Raw genomic sequence first — 23,621 nt, 5'->3', positions numbered from 1 at the left:
TGGCAGAAGGGTTATATCCTAATATGGGGCTTTATTTATCAAGCGCACAATATGATTATGAGGCACGCCGCAGGGGTGGACTTCGCTTGAGTTTCATTCACTTGGGATTCTTTAATGTATACCTAAATCTGATTACAGAATCTCAGTTCCACCAGCGGCGAGTTGTTTTTCATTTACTTCCATTTATCTTTATCGTTTCTTTATCTAAATTAGGAACTGCAAATAATTTATCCTATGCTGTCCTTCGTGTAATTGTTTGTGGCTTCTTACAGTTTGAGTAATAAAATATGGCGCCCTCAGTTTTTTTTCTTCTCGTTCATTACGTAGCTATGGCGTCGAATCCGGAAGCTTTGATGCGTTCAGGTACCATGCGCGGATTTATTGACCAGTTGCCTTAACCAAAACTTTTCACGTACTACATGACGCCTGCGGTAGGTAGCATGTTCTACATCCACTGCCATAGCCTTCAGTAGAGGCGCTGGCTAACACTATCAGGGTTATCAGATAGTAACATAGGAAAACATGACATGGTAAAATGACAGAAATACCCCAGAAAGTGGATGGGAAAACGGTTCCATGGTAGCTCAACTGGTAAGAGCGTCGCAAGCGTAATTCGAAGACGGGGAGGAAGAGAAGGAAATAAAGAGCGAAAGCAGATGTTAACCAGAAATGCGAAGACGTGGGTTTGTATCCCACCAGTGACGAGTTGCTTTTTCATACACTTTCATCTCCATTTATGTTTATTTCTTTGTTTCAATTAGAAACTACGAAATATTTCCTGTACGGTTTCCTTTCTGCTATCCTTTGTTGCCTTCTAATGATTTAACTAATAAATATCGGGTCCCTCGGGGTCCTTTCTTCTAGTTCATTGCATGTATATTTGTACGATGTTATCGGCTTCCCAGACTAGAAAAACATGCATTTTTTTCCATTTGACGCTCCTAATGCTAGCAACTTAGTAAATGGAAGGATAGATAGATCTAATCACCTCACGCCTATACCGGTCTTTTCTTACCTCTCGCAGAATTGCGCACTCAAGCAGCAAGGATTGAGGCGCATGCAACAAGAGCGCGTCATACTCAACTGCCTGCTGCTGACTTGAAAACGTTCCAGACCGGGCCACGCCACAGCAGCCCGGTCCCGCAAGGCGGGCCATCCGCGTTCGAGTCTTTTCCTAGGTCTCCTCCGCAGGACAGGAGTGTTCTTAAAGTGCTGGCTGCAAGGAAACACTGACTACCACCTTCTACATCAATGTCACCCCGGGATCGCAAAAAGAAGCGGCACCGCTGCGGGTGAACACGTCCATTTGGGAAGACACCACGGTAGGCACGTCTGGAGAACCCGCCGAAAAAAAAAGAGACATCTTTGAACATGTGGCTTGAGGGTACGAATTGATCGAAAAACAACTTTGTTTGCCTTCATTCAGTCAACCGCTTCTCGAATGTGGGAAATGACAGGCCCGAGGAAGCGTAGATTTACGTTGTTTTCAAAATCTGATGCCCTGAAAAAAAATGGGAGACAGACTATAGAGCGAGTTGTACAAAGGCAAAACCAAAAGCTGGGGTGAAGAGTTTAACAAGAGCATGCAGAAGCCGCTGATCAAATAACGCCTTTTATTTGCACAACTTTGGGCTTGTTCTTTTGTATCTTTTCCTGCGACGCATTAGGATGGCCGCAGCAACTGCGCATTATATTTCTTCTGCCTTGTTTTCCAAGCAAAAAAAAAGAAAAGAGAGAATACAGGAAGTCAGTGCGACTGTGCAACTTTAAAGGCTCCGCAATTTCATGGAGTAGGTTAAAATAAAGTAGTTCATTGCAGTGTCAAAAGCTCAAAACTGTTGTTTTCACATATTTCGGTTTTGTGTGCATGCTACCTGCTTAAAACACTGCGAAATTGCAGTGCAACAATACTGTTTCTTCGCAGGTCCTCAACAAAGAGTGGCCAAATAGTTCGCTTGCTTTTGATGTTCAGTACGCAATTGGTGAGCTTTTCCTGACGGGAAGAAACGAAGATAAAGAAAAAAAAACATGAGAGGCAGATTTGACTGCTCTGTTGTTTTCTATCAGCTTCCATTCCTAAAATTTAAAAAGTTTCCCTTTTTCTGGATTTTCCATCAGGAGAGAGAGAGAGAGAAAATGATAAATGAAAGGTAGGGAGGTTAACCAGGACTGAGCCCGGTTGGCTACCCTACACTGGGGAGAGGGAAAGGGGGACGGAAAGATTAAAAGAAAAGAGAAAGTCCACTGGAGATATCAGTCGGTCACTCAGTCTGCTAATTCTGCTAATGCTTCCCTGATGATCAACACTGGCTTATTTGTAAACTCCCTTTGCGCACGAGAACATCCTTTCACTTTTACGGTCCAGATCAATATGTACATAAATGTGACAGATTTAGATGAAATAGTTCGACAATAGAGAAAATGGATCCAGCTACATTGCCAGAGAGGTACCTGAAAAACAGAATGGTCTTGGTGTTCTACCAACTATGCAACATCTAATAAATGCACTGCAGATTAGCTTTGAAGTGATTTGACTGTAATAAAGTGGCGAAAATTGAAGTTAAATAAATCCAAGTGCGCACTAAAAGTTGAGCCGGCTTTATATTAAACATGCTGAAGCGAGGCGAGCGTGCTGAATTTCTGCCTAAGGATGGCTGCTTCAGGAAATTCACGCGTCAGGATTATAAGAAAGTATCATAAAAAAAGGTGATATCTGGAGCGGTGAACATAAAGTTAGAGCAATAACTTCAACCTTACGGCCAGCTGGCACATTCAACTGGTAATATAAGCTTTGGGCCCACTGTAACAATCAACTATACTGATTACCGTTGCAAATCAGGTTCAAACAATACATGTGAATAAAATACGTTGCAGGATGCTTTTCAGAAAGAGCAAAGCTTGTTATTTTTGTTGCTTAAACCTTCACTAGTAACCTTTTTTTCATCTTTTATTCATTGTGTGCAGGCGTATCGTATACTTCTTGTTATGAAGAAACGTAAGCTAAATGCTGGAATGTCACTTTTGTAATCCCATTACATCAAGGTAACTGTGGCTCTTTCTAGATTCAGGTTTGGTAAGCAGAGTGAAATAGATAACTGCTCATGTGAGGCACGGAAAGAAAGCGCCAAGTTCTTGCCCCACACGTGTTGTGCATGAAGAAGATCACCGCAAAACAAGGATTTTGACCTCTTTGATTTGACCTCTTTCACAAGACCTCCTTTTTCACGAATACCTTTGCGGAAGTAATAAATGTATATAAGCTCGTACATGTCATGGCACAAAGTATATGGCACATGATGAACAGCCGAGAAATTGCGCGTCAAATGGAGGATCTTATATTGCCTCAGGCACTTCATATAAGGAACTTGAGTTAAATTTCCAGCGCCAGCTTGTTATTTTTTCTCTGCGCTTGATTTTTTGAATGCGTAACCGTCTAATATGGTGCCAAAGAAGGCGGTGCTTGGAAAAGAGCCCCGACTGGCTTCCTTTTTAACATTATTCTTGTACCATGGTATCAGTTATATAGAGTTCCTGCCACCAGATAGAGCTATAAGACATAATTTCTGGTAATCATCCAGCCAGAACGTGGGGGAACCAACGAGGCATCAGTCAGGCCCTAAAGGTCAGGCGAGAGCAGTATGGGAAGGAGAGAAAGGATGACCATTTCCAAGCCTCTCACACTGCGCACAATAAGAAAGTGCCACACTCAGCGGATTTGGCTTTCTTCACTGTGTGTGCTGCTGTGAATGTTCAGGCCTCTTTGTGCCGATTATGCTGAGAGCCTCCTATCTATCGGGTAAAAAGACCCAGTGGAACGAAAGCAAGAGCGCCGGGGAAGCTGCAGTGGCGAGGCCATGGTGTGCACAGGGGCTTACTTCCCAAATCGCGGATAAATATCGGGAATCATTGTCATTCGCGTTTCGTTTTTGTTTGGATACGCCTCTCTTTGTTGAGTTTTATATGCCAGATCCTATGCCGCAAGACGCCCCACGGTTTGCGCCTTTCTTTCTCCTCTGTGGCAATTGAACAAAACATCGGCACTCCATGAACCTTGCATGCAGTATTGTTTGCCTATGAGCGCAGGTGCCAAGACTGCATGCATCCGTTTATTCGTTACGTAATCACCAAAATAGAGGTCACGCGACGGTGGCCGTGCGGTAGAAAGAAAGTGCGCGTGGGAGGCAAATGCTCAGAGGGACATGGGTCTTTGTTATGCAAGCAACTGGTCTTATAGTGGCTTACACATCAGTGGTGTAGACCCCGAATTCACGTAGGCTTCGCAGATGCCTGAGCAATTAACCGCGAAAACGTGATTATATTTTCAGGCAAAGAAAGTAAACAAGGGTCATTAGTATTTATCGCCATATGATTAGCACTTGGGCAGTTTAGCCTAATGTAAATGCGTTGGGAATACTGTGTGGCTTTCTTCTTTGTTGCTATTTCCTAGCTTGATCGTTCTCTCTTTTATAGAGAAGCTGTTTGCCTCTTGTTGGTCGGCATTTTTCTTGTCCGCGCCCATGGGCAGAAACTTGGCCCGTCCGGCGGCGGAGCTGAAGCAGGCATGCCTTATTTGGAATCACGCTCACGACATACAGAGCGGCACCCGTTTCACTCCTGAATAAGCACAAAACACGCATTCGAACGACATACTTGATGACTAGGCCATGAAATATATATAAGGACATTATATCCCGATTCTGCATACATGCGTACGTAGAGTAATGGTTCCCATATCGCGCTTCTGACTTCTTTTTTGTTTTTGCTCTCTTCCTTCTCCTTTTATTCCCTTTACCCCTTTTCCCAGCACAGGGTAGCCAGCCGGTATTTACACTGGCTAACCTCCCTGTCTTTCCTTTTCTTTTGTCTCTCTCTCTCGCTCGTCAGACAGTTCCAATAATGCTTCTTTATTCATTAAACAGTACTGAAACCATGGAACATTCAAGACAGGCATTGAGAACGTCATGAGAAAGCACTTTTGCGTGGGTGAGACTAGAGCGAGACACACCATTTGTTATCGTCGGCGACTTTAATGTTGACATTGCGAAATCCTACCAGAAGGACCGGTTACTCTCTTTTGTCAAGGACAACTTTGGACTCGCATGCTACAACGACTCCACTCAACCAACCATGTGGTACAGATCGTCTTTGGATATTTGCCAAGAATGTATTGAAATTGTCGCGGAACCAATCATGGTCTACCACAGCTACCACAAAGCGATTACCACTACCATCAGACTAAAGTAATGAAACATTTCATCAGTAGGTGTAGTGCTTTTGGAACAGCTTCGCTGGACATCCGCTTGCACAGAGCCGGTAGGACGAGTCAATTTTTGTAGCGTTTGTTTCCTTCCTGTTTTCAAATCTTATAAAAGCACAATAACCTTATGATCAGAGTCGTGTTATGTTTTACTTTCATTTTTTTGCATTTTATTTAATCCCGCCATGGTGTTTCTAATAACCCACTTTTCAGTTTAGGACACGAAAGCCCACAAAATAAATACAATCACAGTAGGTCAATGAACAATGCAGAGTTTGTTGCATTCCCTTACCGCGCATTTTACGCCCTGCATATATTAGAGGGCGCCGTACATTGGGTTCGTTACAGAGAGGTAAACAACTCAACCCAATTTAAGTGTCAAGATTTATTTTCGATGCTACCATCCTCTGTAGCGCTAAAAAAATTCACTTTTTGTTCCCATGCGCAGGTAGCGATCGCCGCGTGACCAGCGCTCTAACCCTGGACGTGGGAAGCGCCAATTCATCCTGAATGCAGTGCCACGGCTGCAGGCAAAGATGAACCAAACACCGCCGGGCGTTCTTGAAAACGCTTGGCGCACCGGGACCATCTTTCTTGAGACAGCGATTCGAACCACAGTGAGAGCTACTATCTCTCCACACTTGAGCAGCAACTGGACGACGGACGTTGCGAATAGGACGGGCACTGACAGCAACGATACACGCCCGTGGCTCACAATGTTCGAAAGCGCGATCGGCGGCGGCGACGCGGCAGCGCTGAACCTGTCAATGACGGGTCAAAACGCGTCGTCTTACAACGCGGCCGCAGCGATAGCTGCCGAGGATGATGATGCGCTTTCACCGGCCACTGTGCCGCGCGAGCTACGGCTCGTCGTAGTTGTGCTGGTCTCGTGTATTCTGGGCCTCATCATTATCGCCACCGTGGTGGGCAATGTGTTCGTCATCGCAGCCATTTTCATGGAGCGAAATCTGCGAAGCGTCGGGAACTATCTGGTGCTGTCGCTTGGTGTCGCCGACCTGATGGTTGCTTGCCTTGTGATGCCCCTCGCGGCCGTAGCGGAAGTGAGCCGTGAATGGGCGCTTGGGCCCGCTTTGTGTGACGTGTGGACTTGCTGTGACGTCCTCTGCTGCACAGCGTCCATCCTGCACCTTCTCGCCATAGCCATGGACCGTTACAGGACGGTGGCTCAGGTGGACTACGTGCGCCAACGGAACGCACGCCAGGTCGGGCTCATGATTCTTCTGGTCTGGGCTGTTGCCGTCGCCGTGTCGGTGGCGCCTGTATTCGGATGGAAGGACCCGGATTTTCAGCATAGGGTCCAGGTCAACCGTATCTGCCTGGTAAGCCAGGACGTAGGCTACCAGATATTTGCCACGTGTGCCACATTCTACGTGCCTCTAATACTGATTCTGCTGTTGTACTGGCGCATCTACCAGGTGGCGCGCCGCAGAATACGCCACAAACCGGGCAGCAAAATTCCGATTGCGATGGCTAAGAGCCCATCATCAAACGTTGAAATCTCTGTAATCGTGGCCGGGGAAAATCACAGTCCGAACTCGTGTAGCGGCGGGACCACCACGCAGGAGTCTGACGTCTCACGTAACAACGACGGGGCGCCGCTGCGACCAGCGCTGCATCCCAACAAAGACCGCAAGCAACAACAGAAGCAGCCGCACTTCTCCCGCGAGTCGCTTGAGTCCAAGCGCGAGCGCAAGGCCGCGAAGACTCTGGCCATAATCACGGGCGTGTTCGTCGTCTGTTGGATGCCCTTCTTCGTCAACGTGCTCCTCATGACTCTCTGCACGTCGTGCTCGTCCAGCGGTTACGCGTTCAGCGTCTTTCTGTGGCTTGGCTACGTGAACTCCATGCTCAACCCGATCATATACACCATATTCAGCCCCGATTTCAGAAACGCCTTCAGAAAGCTTCTGTGCAACAGGAAACCAACATACGAATTCAAGCGGTAACCGCCAGTAGTGCGGTGAGTCATGTGAAAAGTCAGCTTGCAGAAATATACGAGAAGGCAGGCAACATGGCAACGTGCATCCGACTTCAAAGACTAAAGAGCACTGGATGCGACGTTGCCTAGAGTATCAAAACGTTGATCGTTGTGGCTGAGGCAATGGGAAGACCGAGATGCGTTGTCAACCGCAGGGATGGGGATGTTGTATCGGCGCCCCTCCGATAGCTTCTGTTGAGACTGAGAAACCCTTTGTTCAAATTACTGACACTCAGTTTATTCACTGGCTAAGGCGCTATCGTTGGAGAATGCATCAGCCTAATTTTGTTCTTCCCCCTCCCTGCCTCAGTTTTTATGGGTCATGCGCTCCACAACCAAGAGATCACGACCTTTCAAGTTGCTTGGGTCCACCTTGTTGCTCATCAGTTGAGGATATATTTATATCTTGACAGCGTTGAGAAAAAGCCGGTTCCATGCAAAGCCAATGGACAAGAATGTATAGCCTTGTTACGTTATTACATTCGTTACAATCCAGCATGTTACCTTTTCAGCGACTACAAATTAAAATTCAAATGCAAAGTGACATCGAATAAACGATTATTATAAATTGACAATAACTGAATGTAAGTGGGCGCATATGCTTGCAGTGACTAAACTGATTATATTGTGCACCTGTCAGTCCGTCGTCTACATGACGACCAAAATTCAGGTGGTCACTTACCTCCAAATTATGCAGCATAGAGAAAACATTTCTGTTTTGCTAAGAATAAATTATCACTAATGAAATGTTCGGCAATGCCCTGTACCTATAGATTTCACAAGTTGAATGCACATGTATTTTTGTTGTTTGTCGATTCGGCAGTTTTGAAAAAAAATGTCTAAATAAACATGTAAGCATATTGTTTTGGGATATTTCTATCAGCATAAAAATGAACCTCAGCTTTTCGTAACAAAGGTTGCTTCTTTGTAATGCACATCTATATCAAAGGAACAAAACCGTGTATGTTTACAGTTGGAACTCTATTATTCTATAAAAAAGTAGATAACTGGTGCTTAGTAACAGGAAATAGGTTTGAAGAGTAGTGCTTTTGAAATGGCACATACGAATACTTTAATTCTGTCAGAGTGTTGAAGCATCCTGAAAGCACCAAGTTACGTGCCTTGCACAATTGTTCTGACTAATATCGTCGTCGAAAAGTCCACAACATGTGCAGCTCTTACTTAAATTAAGAACGCTAAAGCAAATATTCTGGTAAACGATGACAAGGGCGTATTAAATTGCTTTGGAGTCAAAACATAACGATAGCCGATGACCTGCTCTGGACTCTAGGCGGAATCGATGAGACATACTGATAAGGCTGCTCAAAGACAGCACCGACATTCGCTGTGTAGCCTATGACAAGGACCAAACAACTCTTAGTTATTACATTAGCGGTCACGTTAGGCTAGGATCGTGATCCCTTGCAGTATGCGCATTAAACCTTGCAGTTTTAAGAGCACCAATTTCTAGTGCACTGAGCGAAAGACTAGCGCCACGTGAAACCAAGACACCTGTTGGCAACTTCCTGCGAAAGAATGCTCTCGTGCATGCATACTTTTCTGTGCTGACGCCTGTTACTTGTGCACTCGGTGAACACGTTTCAAACTCCTTGGCGCCAGTGGACGAATATGTGCCGTCATGCCATCTGCAAACTTTACCACGAAGAAAACGAGAAAAGCCCAGTGTGTCTGCGTGTTGTGGAAGAGTGACATTTGTGACTTGCCACGGGTTTCGTATTGGCAGTAATCACTTGCTTATATTTCTTGGGTGTGTGGATAAGGCTTATGGCTTCTTCCTTTGTGTCTATTTGTGACTCAACAAACCTTAGGCCACATCTTTGAGCCTACAACTCGTAAAGGAAATGCTGTGACTTATTTTACCTATGAGACAAATGACTATTTTCAGACGTTGTTCTTGTCTAGTGCAACCACCATTGCAGTCCTGTGGGCCCTCTGTGCAATCCGTTGCAGTGTGAAGACGTCAAAAAATGCAAATAGCGAAAGCTATGATTGTCGCATCTTAAATTTCTTATCGTAATTTCGTGATCGACATCAGTTCAACGAAGAATGTCGCTGTTTCCAACGTATCAACGAGCGAGTGTGTCATTGCCAGCTTAGCCTGACGAAGACAGTCGCTTAGCGAAAACGCTGGCTAAAGTTACAATTCGTCTTCAACCACTGTTGACCACTTCATGCTTCCAGATTGTGAACTTCTGTCATATTTTGATTATCGCCCTGTAAATGTTTGTTGTTGAACCATATAACTGTCGAGAGTAGTTGTACCAAAAGGATTTGTGAATGGTGCAAATGATCGAGCTTTTCCTTTACTACTGTGTTCTCGTACTGATGGCACACCTACTGTATCATGATGGATAATGGTACTTTTAGTCACCGAAGCTCCATAGGGGCTACGTAACTTCAGACCATATTGTAGGCCATTTCTGAGTGTGAATTAGGCTAATGAACCGCTGCCTTTTTTTATTGAAATGAAAATAAAAGAAAGAGACGAAGTCACATTAAAATGGTGACGGCTACTCCGCTGTCTAAAACCGCTGTCTAAAAACGTAAAATGCTTAAAATTCTGTAATACGCACGAAATGAGCACACAATGATGAATGGCGCAGCACTAGCAGAGCGCATGTGCCCTATAGAAAACCAGTTTAACTAATTATAGTGGCGCATAAATGGCTTCAACGCCACCTGCTTTGTTTCTCTAGCAACATCATCTAGGTTGTAAGTTTATGGCATTTTGGAATTCAGAATTATGATTTAACTTCATGATCCTGAGTCATTGATGTATAATAGAGCACATGTGCATTTGTGCACTTGTACAGCTAACTATATTAAATTGCAGTGGCGTTTCTTCTTCATCCGCAGGAGCGCAGTCTTCAAATTTCTCGGACAAAAGTTACATAAGTGCTATATGTCGCCAGGCCTCAACTGTGATTTAGCCGATTGTTTTCGACTTGGTTGTAAGCGTTCCTCATGAAGTTCTCTCATTGGGCGCTTTCCCGGCGCAGAAATGCAATATGAATCTTGCGTCACTGCTTCACTATATTTCTTTCAAATGTGCTGCTCTATATGTCAAAGGTAGAAAGATTACAAACTTCTAAGGGATGTTTATACTCTCAGAATACGTCGCTGAGAGACGTCCCATTTCTCCTTCCCTTTTTCGTTTACTTTTTTTTTCGCGCTCCAAAATGAAATATTTCTATATTTACGAGCATTATTACAGGCTGCTTGAATTTTCGTCTGCCTACTCTTATACTACTAAAATTGAGCATGTGTGGACTTGTGTGCATGGAAATCTTAATTATCTGTGTGTGTGTGTACATTCTATATACGTACGGTTAGCTACTGTCGCCCTTTGCGACATGGCGCGTCGTTGCGGAAACCGAGCTTGTGCGTGTAAACTAGCAATCCGTCTCGGCAGCATCAAGTGTGCCACCTTCTTGTGAATTCAGATGGTGTTGGTAATGCTGGGTGCCGCCCACTGCAAGTACCCCGTTGTAGATATATCGAAAGCAGGACTATATTTGATCTCTACTGTTGTGATCGGAAAAGTATCGGTGTAGCCATTCATAACAGAGAGAGGCATCTTACCTTTCCAGGTCTCCACAAGCCCAGATGTGCTATTGTCAGAAAAGCAGAGTGAACGAAAAAAAATTTGTCGAAAATGACCTGCCTCGATGTTGGAGTGTGTGTGAAAGGAAGAGACGTCTTCTTATTCTGTTGTTCTTATCTCCCACTAAAGCGCACTATGTTTATATAATTTAGGCATTGCAATGTTTCTAGTTAAAGCGTTGTGCTCGAGCTTCATTCCTAAGCGTGATTTCTCTGCAAGTTTCTTTTCTAAGCGCCTAACATGACTAGCCTAACGTACCGCGCCAGGTGTAGTGGATTCCGGCGTCTTATTTCCCCAATTAACTGCTCATTTCTTCCTTTAATGCATTCCGAGGCTTGGTATGCTTTCAAGTTCAAACAGCTTGGCATTGCTAATACCACTGGCTCTCCATTTGGTTTAGCTGCGCTGACCATTAAATACAAAACATACTGCCCATTACACGTATTGTCCACCAGAAATAAACGTCAAAGGTAAAGTGATAAACCTATGTATGACTAAATTTTGCTTGTAGGCTGATAAGGTATGTACATTTAGGTATTACTGAATTGGGAGCCGCATGTAATATTTCAGCATAGACCATACGTTAATGTTTGTATGCACAAAATCTTCGTTTCCATTAGTACTCCAACTTGAACTCTATTCAAACTGTGTGCGCAATCACTTGGTCTGTGCCTTTCATACAGTGAAATTCGACATGTCCCATGATTCTTACACACAATGGACAACCTATAATGGGATCAATAAAAAATAAATATCAAATTTCATAACACATTTTACACACACAGACAGACAGGCACACACACAAATACTACTTCAGCTCGAATGATGTTCTCACCATGGACCTTTTGTCCTCCTCTCGTTGTCTCTAGCCCTTCCTTGCTCCATTACGCTATAAATTCTAGGCCTCCGCTTCGACTGTTAGCATTCCACTTTATTACTGTGGTGCCCTTGTATTAACCCCTGCTGTAAGTTCTGGCAGCTCGATGTCATGTACAGATTTTGAGACGACGATACATTCGTGGAATCTTCTCCCGAGGTGGATTCCCGGAGCCGCCGCTACTTACACTGGTGCCTGACATGATACAGCAAAAGCGTGTCTACGTTTTACCTCGACGGTTCGTGGCCGGTGATGGGCAATTGTGCATGTATGCGCCTGATAGGGGCTAAACAGAATGACCATGTTGCAACCATACCTTCCCGCTCTTTTTGCACATGGAGAATCGTTGTTCAGCATGAGGCTTTGCCATGATGCCATTTTACAAGTTAGCAGAAAACTAAACGAAGAATCTGTTGATATTTTAGGAGCGAATGAAAACCTTACGCGTCCTCAGAAAGCGCAGGATCTTGAGGCGCAGCTGGAAGAAAAGGAAATCTTAAACGTACAACGTAGAATAATTGTTTAACGATCGGAAGCTGAAGAAAGTCAAGGCCGAATACTTTCAGTTCGAAGAATATTGGAAAATATTTCACTATATATGTCGTTAAGTACATGTGCACTGCTGTGTTCACCCAAGTCGTCTAGTTCAAACGGACTATTTTTGCGTAATCTTCTGTTATCACGTCAGACCACAGCTTCAGGATTTTCTGCTTCTTTACCAGTAATCAATGGAGTATCAAGATACAAAACTGTATACGCGTGTCTTGATCAGTGTCCAAAATACTCCTTTTTACTGTGTTCTATGCTCTCGCCGACAGTAGAGCACGGCCACAAGGCACGAGATGAATGAACACCCACATGCTACATTTGGAAGGAGCGCTACATGCCCGCAAGCTTGAGCCACGCGTCCCGTTCATCTTTATATGATTGTGTGAAGTGTACATGAAAAAAAAAAAACAGTTGGTGACGGTTACGTGAAATTTTATTCTGCACTCATGGCTAGTCATCGTCACATGACGATGACTAGCCATCTAACAAAAGATGTTACCATACAGGATACGACTTAAACGAAAAACCAAATGTGCCGATCTAACATTTTTTTTTTCTCTGCAAGGATATCATAGAGTGAATATTGTAAATATCTGGAGCAGTGGCCACCACGATTGCAATAGTCTGGTAAGCATATAGAAAGGTTACGCTATCCCAGTTGCTTCAAACGAAGTCTCCAGCCGCGAGATGTATTCGACTTTCTGCAAGGCGTTACTAGCGTGACCTATAGGTGCAGGGATATATCTGAACACACGGGATAAGGAGGCTGCACTCGTTCGATAAACCTAAAGCGTTGTAGGACGGATTTAGGTATAGGCCCACAATTATTCCCCTTTGCGATTACCAAAACGTTTCAAGATATATTTCACTACCCAATGTGTGCGATAGCTTGAAATATCAGAGTTTTATGCAAGTCTGCCGTCTAGCGTTAAACATGGGTCGAAGGTTGTCGCCTATTGTTAATTATGCACTGGAATAAACGACGTTCATTGTCAGGCTTCCCTCGCAAATATCGAGATTTTTTTTCTATTTCAAGGCATTTGGCTCATATATCACGTTAAGATATAGCAAAAATAATGGCCACCAACTTGGCGAACTTTCACCTTACTGAGTTTTAGAAAAATTAAGTACACTGTGTACGGTACATCTTTTACGTCGAGATGTTTTTGTTGTGACTAGTAAACCAAGGTATGAGAGAAGTGCATAATTCAGCTGGGGAATATTGAATATTCAATACCCTTACTTCTCTGTGCGCGAGATATGCTTTCTTCTTTTCTTAAGCTTTCTATTCGAACAAATAACGTGGCTGAGGTATCACAGCTACGTCGGAAAGACATCTATAGCGCCTCTTGTTCTATTGGACTGGAACCGCGACGTAGGGATACTGCCATTAAATCTACACACTTAGCCCACTTGGTAAAAACGCGGACTTCAAGACAAACTGCGACAAATTGTGGGGCGGCGTAAAAATCCTAGTTTAAGAATGTGTTGATATGGAAGAAGCCTGCGAATAAAGCGTTTTAAATACGAGCGATACCGGCCCTAAAAACACAAAAGCATAGCCGTTTTCTATACTGAAACTGACAAAAATTCCATCCTTACCACTCGCTGGAAGTGGCGTATGACCGAAAGCGCAGCTCCTCGGCGTGACATGCGCAAACTGGGAGGCCACGCTGCTGCGTTGCGCATACGCGCCACCACCGCGAAGGGGTGCAACGACGAGCCCTCTCCCCGTGTGACAGGGCTCGTGAGACTGCCACGTGCTCTGATTGGTCCATGTGGTTCACTAAGTGTTGCTACGCGAGCCCGCACGAGCACACTGCCCCCCGTGGCGAGCTTCGAAATATCGGGCATGGTGTGTTAGGTCTCAGGTCACATCGACACTACAAGGTACACGCATCGTCTGTGTGCGTGCTGTTTAAAGTGAGGTAATTTATTAATTAATTTATTGGGCTTTACGTGGCGAAACCACTTTCTGATTATGAGGAACGCCGTAGTAGAGGACTCCGGAAATTTCGACCACCTGGGGTTCTTTAACGTGCACCTAAATCTAAGTGCACGGGTGTTTTCGCGTTTCGCCCCTTTTTAAATGGGGCCGCCGTGGCCGGGATTCGATACCTCGACCTCGTGCTCAGCAGCCGAGCACGATAGCCACTGAACAACCACGGCGGGTTGAGGTAACTTATATATATATGTATGTATGTATACATACATATATATATATATATATATATATATATATATACAATTACCAGCTCTGCGACTTTGGCAAACATTCCGGGGTGTATATATAGTGCCATTTAAAACAAATTTAGTGGGTGAGAAATTTCATTGCCCTTGGCCTTTGTCCACTAGTCGTTCTTAAGGCATTTCCAATGCCAGAGAAAAGAAAACGATATCCTCGGCTGTTTCTGCGGTAGGAATTAGGGCGAAGTATTTGATCACTCTCTGCTCTAACAGTACGTAGTTCTATCGCCATGTTTTACCTGTGTCACATGAGAGACGTCTCCTTATGCGATCATCGGTGTGGTGGAAAAATGATACTAGTTGAACAGTCGGAAAGGCGTCAAATCAAGGACACATGAGAAGTTTCTATAATTAGGCCAGCTTTAGAGACGCACAAAGCAAGGCAGCTGCTGCGAGGTAGGAAGTAACACCTTCCATAAAAATCTAGAACAGATAAAGGATCAGCCATGTATGGCTTGTTTCTCGTATGGCCCCCTCGATGACAGCTGAAAATTTGACACAAATAGTGAATAATAAATAGGTTGCACAGAAACTGAATTACTGCCCAATGGAAGAATTGCTCTTTGTATGGGAGCTCTTTATTGATAGCGCTACTTGTGCCATAATTTAAAAGAAGCGAACTTCCAAATCTTTTTTTCTTTATTTAGAGGGAATGCACTGTCGCCTTCTTTTCAATCTGTGGCTTATCACTCAAATGCGGTTCCATGCTGTGACCATATAATCGAGTAAATTAATTATTTATCCGTAGTTATTTACAGGTTAGGGTAAGGCTACTTCTGCGAAAATGTTCAGCATCAACAAATATTTACTCAGTTCTTCCCCAGGAGGATTGAAAGAGAAACAGCTTTTTATCACTTCAAATCCGCAAAATGACACATTCTTGGATATTTTAACAAAGCTGCTTTTATCATAATGTTGCCATTGAAAATAAAAAATTGCCGCCCACCCAATTGTCTTGGTTGAGGGTAAAATACTAAACGTCTGAAATACTTTACGCTGCCTTTGAGTAAAGATGGGTTAACTAACGCATTCGCGTCTGCAAACTTTAAGTCCTCCCTAAAACACTTATAGAGTTTGTGCTTCTTAATGGGCTAGAACTGACACGTCACATCAATACGTGTCAAGCAAGGATTGTTGCTGGTCAAGTAGCTAGAGGCAATGTTAGTGCCACGGTAATAACAAAAGCAATGGCGGCGTGAACACTGTGTTATGGGCCAGCTGTTGAAAGAAACAAATTTTAAGCGGGAACTTAAGCTTGGGAGCAGCTGCGATGTCACCTATTGAAATGGATGTAGAACGCAGAAATGCTTTTTATCAGACACTGTCTGGTCCAATTTCGGAGAAATTTGTTGAATTTTTAAAGAGAGAGGGATCAATTTTAGTGACCATAGCAAGCAGAATTTTTATTTAGGCCTTGCATTTTTTTTACAAATATTGCCAGAAATCGAGAAGTTTTCAAAAATAGAAGCGCGATATTTACCAATGCGTAAGTCTGGATCAAAACAGATGTCGCAGTTTTGCATTCGGCATGCGTTAGAGCAACTGAAGAAAAAAATGATCGATGTTAATATGTATATCTTACGTGAATTTGTGATAACATATTGGAGGCTTTTGCCAATGCTGACATATTAGTTCTGTATTTGAGAGCCATGTGTGATAAATCAATTTTGTCAGCCTTAGATGTACTATTAGAGGCATTTTACGGAATTGTGATATCATTTTTTGACTGCTTAATTTGACTTAGTCTTAATAGTTTGATTTCCTAAAAATCTGAAACATTTAGTCTGTCTAAAGCTATTGTCAACCTCTATAAAAGATGTATTTAGCGAATAACTGGATTTCAAAATTTTCTTTAAAATACAACAAACGTCATAAAATTTGGCGTAGTCGTTGCCGAGAAAATGTATTTCTTCATTTTTTGTTATTTAGAAAGGAGGCCATCAATCTAAAGCTTACTTCAAAGCCTGAACATGAAAAATATGCAGTATTTTAATACTGCAAGTGCTTTTTGGCTGTTCGTAAGGCAAGTATGACCGGTTGATAAAACCGTGCAGCAATGCCGTGTGATCATGAAAGCATATGAATTAACATGGTTGATAGGTCTTCAAGATAACGCCAAAAATTGTTTACTCTCATTGTAAAATTCAGTACCTCTTGAAGTAATACATATGTCAGTAAAATACCTATACCGTTTTCATACTACTCTTTAAACAAGAACATTTCATTTTTACCGCGAAGTCTGTTTTCAAATGTCGGAGAGAGCGAGAGAAAAAAAAGGAGTTTAATGATACGAAATGCACAGGGATCGATCAAAGGTACATTCTTCTAGCGACCTATTCTGCGCTGAGCGAAAGGGAAGAGGAAAAGGACAGCAACAAAGAGGGAAAAAAAGAGGGAAAGGAGAAGAGCATGAGGCGTGGTGATGACGACAGACGGAGAACGTCAAACAAGCAATTAGGTTTACTCAAGAAACCGTCCAAACTGTATGTTTTTAAAAAGTAAAGCATTAGGAAATCTAGCGAAATTATTACGAATTCTCTGTTTCTTCGATGAGAAATTATAATCTCGTACCAATCTACCTTCAAAGCACCAACATAACAAAATCCTGTCTTTTCTATGTTATATATATTTGCTTTATTATAGTATCTTCTTCGCAGTATTACTACCGAATTCCGATTAAATGTGCAGAAAAAGGCTAATTGTCTAGGGAGCATGAATATAGTAACAACGTTTCTTTTATTTCATCAGTATGGCTCTTTGGACAGCTTCAATGGAATGAAGCTGTTTTGACAACGGTATACACAATATTTCCCAACAATGTCTCAGTTTATGTAGTGTGTGTGGGAATAAAAAAGAATCTGCGAGCATGCGACTGCCCATCTCCGTCTTGTAGCGAACATAGCCTGTTATTTTTGGTGTGCTTCTAAAGACCCACTTGCTTGTGTCCTTTGTGCCCACCCATTACAGTAGAGCTTGTTCTTTTGTGCTTAGTTTTGTTGTTATTTTGAATCGAGCTTCAGTGTGAACGTTTGATGACGAATGTTGTTACCGGACGCTCTGCAGGACTGTTTATTGTGATTGACAAGTGATGCGAGTTGTTTAAGATGCTCTGTCGCCGGCAAGAAGGTGGCGAAAAATTTAACTGTTGTTCTCTCAAACAAGGTCTAATAAAGAAGTGAATATTAAAATTATCTGTTGTCTTGCTTGATATCACACTCCTACACTGATGCTTCACGGAGGAAAAAATAAATAAATCAGAAGAAAGCTAACTGAGTATTCAGCGTGGGTATTCAATAATGCACTGAAGTCTTGACAGCTCAATTTTTTTCTTTATTAAAATAGCAGCTAAATAGCAAAACTTATCATACTTGGTACCACATTCACACCACTTTCCTCCAGTTGGCATCATGTTACTTTACGCGTTATCTCCTAGCATAACTTCCGCACCTCAAGACCACCAAGTAAACTTGTCATTTTTTTGTAATGCAAGTCAAATAAGACGCACCGCGGACAACGGCAATAGTTGCTTTTTATGATTTCTGGCACTTACATTCGTCAGGCTATTTTGGCCATTTTTGCACATCATTTATACAAACTTGCAAAACGACCACTTTATATGACTATGCGCCGGCTTTCACGAGTGGTTGAACTAAGTATACTGCAGCCTTCATATTTTGAACTTCTTTTAGTGCACAGAACTTCCGTTCGGAACAGAACTCAGCCGCAGAACAAGCACACTGCAGACACATAGAAAACCTCCGTTGAAGCCTCATTGAAGTCACTTTAAATGGTCACGTTCCTCATCTACTTTTTGGCGAAGTGGAGGGCGTATTATTCAGCTCTTCTCTATAAACAACGTCAGAAGCAAGTTGTAATTGCTTGGAGAACAAGTTACAGGCGTTTCAGTGATTGTGAAAACATAATGACGAGATTAATATGCGCTGCTCACTACGAGTGAGTGGCTAGATGGAAGTGCGTGGAGTCAACGAGCAGTTTCCGTACAAGATTCGGCGTGGCAGGCAGATAAGAAGCTGGCTGTCAGAGAAGGGGGTGAGAGACCACTTATCTGAGAAAGTTGCGTCTCCCAGTAACACTGCAAATGATAAAAAAGGAAAACAACATAAATAAGAAGGCATTCGCTGGCAGACAGCAGAGAATGGCCCGTTTTATTAACTTGGTTTGAATGACAGCTATTTGCTGTAGATCAACTGGTCCTCGGGAAATGTGCGATGTGAATTCGGGAAATGACAAGCAGTGGCTACAATCGCACTGGCTTTATAAGAGTTGTCATACACTAGCCCTTCAAGGGATTGAAATAGCGAGGTCATTCGTATCACAGTTTAGAATAATGAAACTTCAGTTATATAGGCATTTCACGCATCAGAGCGATGCCTTAGTTTACCTTCGACTTTGTACAGTCTCTCGGTGAATGATATAGCTTTTTTTACTTCGATCTTACTGCCTGAGACCTCGTGACCTGAATTAAGGCTACTGAATCCTAGCACTATAATCTTCTGTTACATCACACAAGGCACGGCAGCTTGAAGGAAGCGGTTTCGAGCATCCGAGCCTGCGTTTGAACTTCTTTGCATGCTGGGCCACATTGCCGAAATTCTCACAGCGTTTAAATTGATGCGCGGAACACAGATATTCTGCTTTTAGACGATTGTAGCCATTTCTCTACTCTTGAACTTTCTACTACAGGTGAAAGTTGTATAAATAAAACTGGCAACAATGGAATGGCACAACCTAAAAATTCAGAAATTCTGGATGCCGAAAATTGAACTACGTGCATCATAATATTCAAACATTCTTTTCCTTCCTGAAATTAATACTTATTGAGGTGTTCTGCAGAATGTTCTCTCGTACTCCTTTTTACATTTTTACTCTTGCTTTCCTAGTTACTAAGCCTGAATGAAAGTGACATCAGACATAGTTAGGTCACTATGCATCATTTTTATTAACGTCATATTACTAAAATTTACCCATCTGCCACCTGGTGTAGTCGCGTACGATTTAAACTGTCTATATGCGAACATGGAAGTTTTCATACAGAGTCCCATATGATCATATAGCCTTACGGTAGAGGGCATATTGCGCTTACGTTGTTTCTTTAAGAGTACATTCTGCTACCAACAACAACACCGTAACCTGTGAAGAGACCAATCAGTATTGCACATGCACTGTCTGAGCAAGCTTTCACTTTTGTGAAGTGTGCCTTCGAGCCCATTGCAAGAATACCAAGACACTAGCGCATCTTAGTGGACTACACCATCAATGCAACACATGTACAACTTTTGTGAGATGCAGTCTTTGGCGTGGAAGTATTTCGCAAAGAAGGACCGGAAGTCAGCACAGTTGATTCCCAATCGGAGGCCACTGAACAAAACTTTCTCAATGATTACGAAGGTGAGCCTGCGAATGCGTTGCGTCGTTAAGGGATGCCAGTTTGTCACTAGATCTGCACTTAAAGCAAATAGCATGTCTGGTCGCAGCCACTCTAACCCTAACGAAGCGCTTCTGGCGGAAAGCAGCCACACGCTATGGGCATGCACTTGGCTCTCTGTTTTGACTGTGGTGTGTGGTGCTTGCCTAAGCACCGATAGCTTCACACAGAGACCGCTGGGTGGAGACGCTAAGTTGATTAAGTGATGATTGCAGTGCCACTGTGGCAATAGCCATTGAACGGTATGCCCACGATTGCTGTTTTACTGTTATTAAAAGTTGGGTTGATCACCCACCCACTTTGCTTCATGAACTACAATTGCGTTGTTTCCTTCAAGAACTCCTATAGGCAAGGTAAACAAATTCACTTCAACAAACAAAATGAAGACGTAAATTATTAGCTCCGTTTAGTACGGGACTACAGCATCAATTTACATATGTCTTTTTCTAAGGCGTAACAAAATTTGTGGAGATATTTTGATGCGTTGACTTGCGTGACATCTATACATAAGAAACAACAACAGACAGGAGAAGTTGGTACCCCTAAAGAAAAAGAAAATGTTGCGAAAGTATCGACGAAAATTGTCAATGAGAGCGGTGACCGTTCGAGCGAATGAAGCAGTGAACTAATAAAAGAACGAACAAACGAATGAGCGAGCAAATGAGCGAGCCAATGATCAAATGAGCCAGCTCCACCTCCTTCCCGCTGCACCCTGCAAGTCGGATGCACGAGAGCATGCGCCCTTTTCCTCGGCGCCGTTGCATCGGAATCCCGACTGCTGACCGTGCATGAAAAGGCGCGAAAGAGCCAAAGAACGCTATTCGGTATAAAAAGGAAGAGGATGACGTGGAGGGAATGAAGGCAGGTGAACCAGACGCCCGTCTTGTTTGCTGTACACTACGCATGGAGAAGGGGGCTATATAATGAACAGAAAGGAGAAGGAAGGAAGCGTAGGCAATGGCAACGCATGGGGCTGTTCGTCGCGTCTACAGTCAATCACTCAGGCCCGTCGTTATGATAGTTTCTTTTTGGTATGTCATGCTCACTTTTCTGAGACTCGTGCCCCTCTGAAGAGAGAATCGCGCACGTTCTAAATACAAGCGCCTTTGCGGAACGAGCTAGATTCGTCGTCGGTGATGGACAGCCTTGTAAACACAGAGACAGCGCGTGAGCGCCAAATTTATTTTCTATCTCAAGTGCATGCCGCACATAATGCTTTGCATGCAAGCTTCTTGGCATCTCTTTCTTATTCACTTCAGTGCACTGCCTCGTGCAGCAGACGGCGCTACTTTAATACTCGAAAGGAAAGTGTATCAACACAGGTATTGTGTTTTTGCCATCATTATATAGTCGAACGTGGCCGTTCTTGAAACAGCGTTGGGCGGGTCAGATAGCAAGTCATTATTCGAGACAAATATTTTTACGCCATAGCCGTGTGCTTCGCAGGCTTACAAAAGAACACGGACTTTAGTTCAAAGCACAAAAAAAAAAAGACAGACAGCAGACTTTTGCACTTTCTTCCTCTCTGAACTCATTTACTTTGACAGTAGCATTCTCTCAGAGTGAAGACTGACATTTTTTTTTGTTTCGGTTGCTTGTGTCTTCCTGAAATAAATGCATTCCCCCACAATGGGGAGCTAGGCAAGAACATAGTGGTTATTGGGCGGTTTCTTTGACGGGAAGGGTGTGACCGTATAAAACATACAGTTTAAAAGAGGAATAAAAATATAATTATATTTTTTGAAAGGTAAGTGTAACTGTGTGATAGTCCAGAAAAAGAAATAGTGTAGATTAGGCAAGTTCTGACCTTTTTTTTCGTCGTGATGTACGCAACTTCCTTTCTGTATGACATAGTAATGCAGGTTGTGGAATTCGAACTGCTTATATGGATCGACTTCACCACCTTCAGGCTCCCCTTGTTTATGTAGGCTATATAACTCTATAGTTAAACTGTACATCTTTATTGAACTATTTATTTGAATTTGTTTAGCCAAAGAGTTACGCTATCTTCTTCATTTGTGTCCGTTAAAGAATTGACTATATAACCACATTTCGTTCAGATAATTTTGGTGCACTGCATTTATGTTTGCTTGTTTATTTATTTTCATTTATTTATTCGGCATACCTACATCACCTGCACGGTATTATCGTAGGGGGGTTAAAATACAGGTGGTCACAATTGAAAAATATTCAGCAACATCAAAAGAATACATCAGTAAATGCAACATTGTTCAAGCCCTGAAATTCGCAAAAGCAGAAGACAAACTAACGAAGTATCAAATAAAGTAAGTAACAAAGTTAATAACAAGAAAAGAAACAGTGGCGTATGTACAGAGATGAATAACAGAACAATCAAAGAATATGGCTCTCAATAGCATTTTCAATACTAGACGCTGCCATCACTTCATTAGGAAGCTCATTCCAATCGTTAATCGTGTTAGGAAAAAATGAATACTTAAACACGTTTGTACGGCACTGATAAGCTCTTATTTTGTTAGCGTGGTCTCTCCTAGATGAAACGTACGCGGCTCCTTAATGAACAGTGTTTTGTCAATACCAGTTTTACTTTTGTATATATTGTAAAGGAATTTCAATCTTAGGATTTTTTCTGCGTGACGAAAGAGTTTTCCAACCCAACCCTTCCAGTATTTTGGATCCTCTGATACTAAAATTATAATTTCCTTTTACGAAGCGTGCTGCTTGCTTCTGGACGCGTTCTATTTTGTCTGAGAGGTTTTTAGTGTACGGATCTCAGGTAACGCATGTATATCCTAGAATAGGCGTGACGTTGTTTAAATACAAGGTTGCCTTCAGTGATGAAGGGGAATGCTTAACATTTCGTCGAAAAAAGTGAAGGCGGTAAGCTTTCGCGCTAATTGAGTTAACATGATTAGCCCAGTCAAGCGCTTCAGAAAACGTAACTCCGAGGTACTTAACATGCTCAGTGGTATTGAGTGCAATATTATTTACGCACTAGGAACTGGGAAATCTTTTTTTCTTTTTCTTTGTAAACTGCACGTGGTAGCATTTACCGGTATTCAGAGTCATCTGCCGCCGGTTGCACCAGATAGACACTTTTTCAAGGTCGTCCTGTAAGACAGACATATCGGCATGGCATTTCACTGTGCGATACATGACACAGTCGTCGGCATGCAGTCTAATCGTTGATTTAAGGCCTACTACTAAATCATTAATACAAACAAGGAACAAAAGTGGCCCAAACACAGAGCTTTGAGGCCCTCCCGATAGCACGTGCCTTGGAGCCGATGTCACCCCATTAAGAACAACTTGGTGTTTTTGCAGGTGTAAATAATCCTTTATTCAGCCGAGAATATGTTCAGGAATGCCTAGGAATGATAATTTTAATCAAAGCGGATTGCGCGAGACGACATCAAATGCTTTCCGCAGATCAAGGAAGAGGGCATCTATTTGTTCACCATGGTCCAGGCCGAGTGCAATGTCATGCGTGAATTTGGTTAGTTCTGTTGCGCACGAGAAGCCAGAGCCATGCTGAGCCGAGGTGAAAAAGTTATTTGCTTGAAAATGCTTCATCAGATTAGAGTACAGGACTTGTTCGAGTGTCTTACAGCAAACTGAAGTTAACGATACCGGCCTGTAATT

At 42.9% G+C, this 23,621-nt stretch overlaps 1 protein-coding gene across 1 annotated transcript; it reads left to right on the top strand.

Moving 5' to 3' along the window:
* The first annotated feature begins 1,027 nt into the window (after positions 1–1,027).
* Positions 1,028–17,742, top strand: LOC126541360 (5-hydroxytryptamine receptor-like). Its single transcript, XM_050188111.3, has 2 exons — positions 1,028–1,322; positions 5,706–17,742. The coding sequence occupies exon 2, from the start codon at positions 5,794–5,796 to the stop codon at positions 7,222–7,224; it is 1,431 nt and encodes a 476-aa protein (XP_050044068.1). The 5' UTR covers positions 1,028–1,322; positions 5,706–5,793; the 3' UTR covers positions 7,225–17,742.
* The last annotated feature ends 5,879 nt before the right edge of the window (positions 17,743–23,621 follow it).

The sequence above is a fragment of the Dermacentor andersoni genome, chromosome 2 (genome assembly GCF_023375885.2).
Source record: "Dermacentor andersoni chromosome 2, qqDerAnde1_hic_scaffold, whole genome shotgun sequence".
NCBI classification, from domain to species: domain Eukaryota; kingdom Metazoa; phylum Arthropoda; class Arachnida; order Ixodida; family Ixodidae; genus Dermacentor; species Dermacentor andersoni.
Note: the sequence above shows the minus strand (reverse complement) of the source record. Positions and strands in the feature narration are given on the sequence as shown.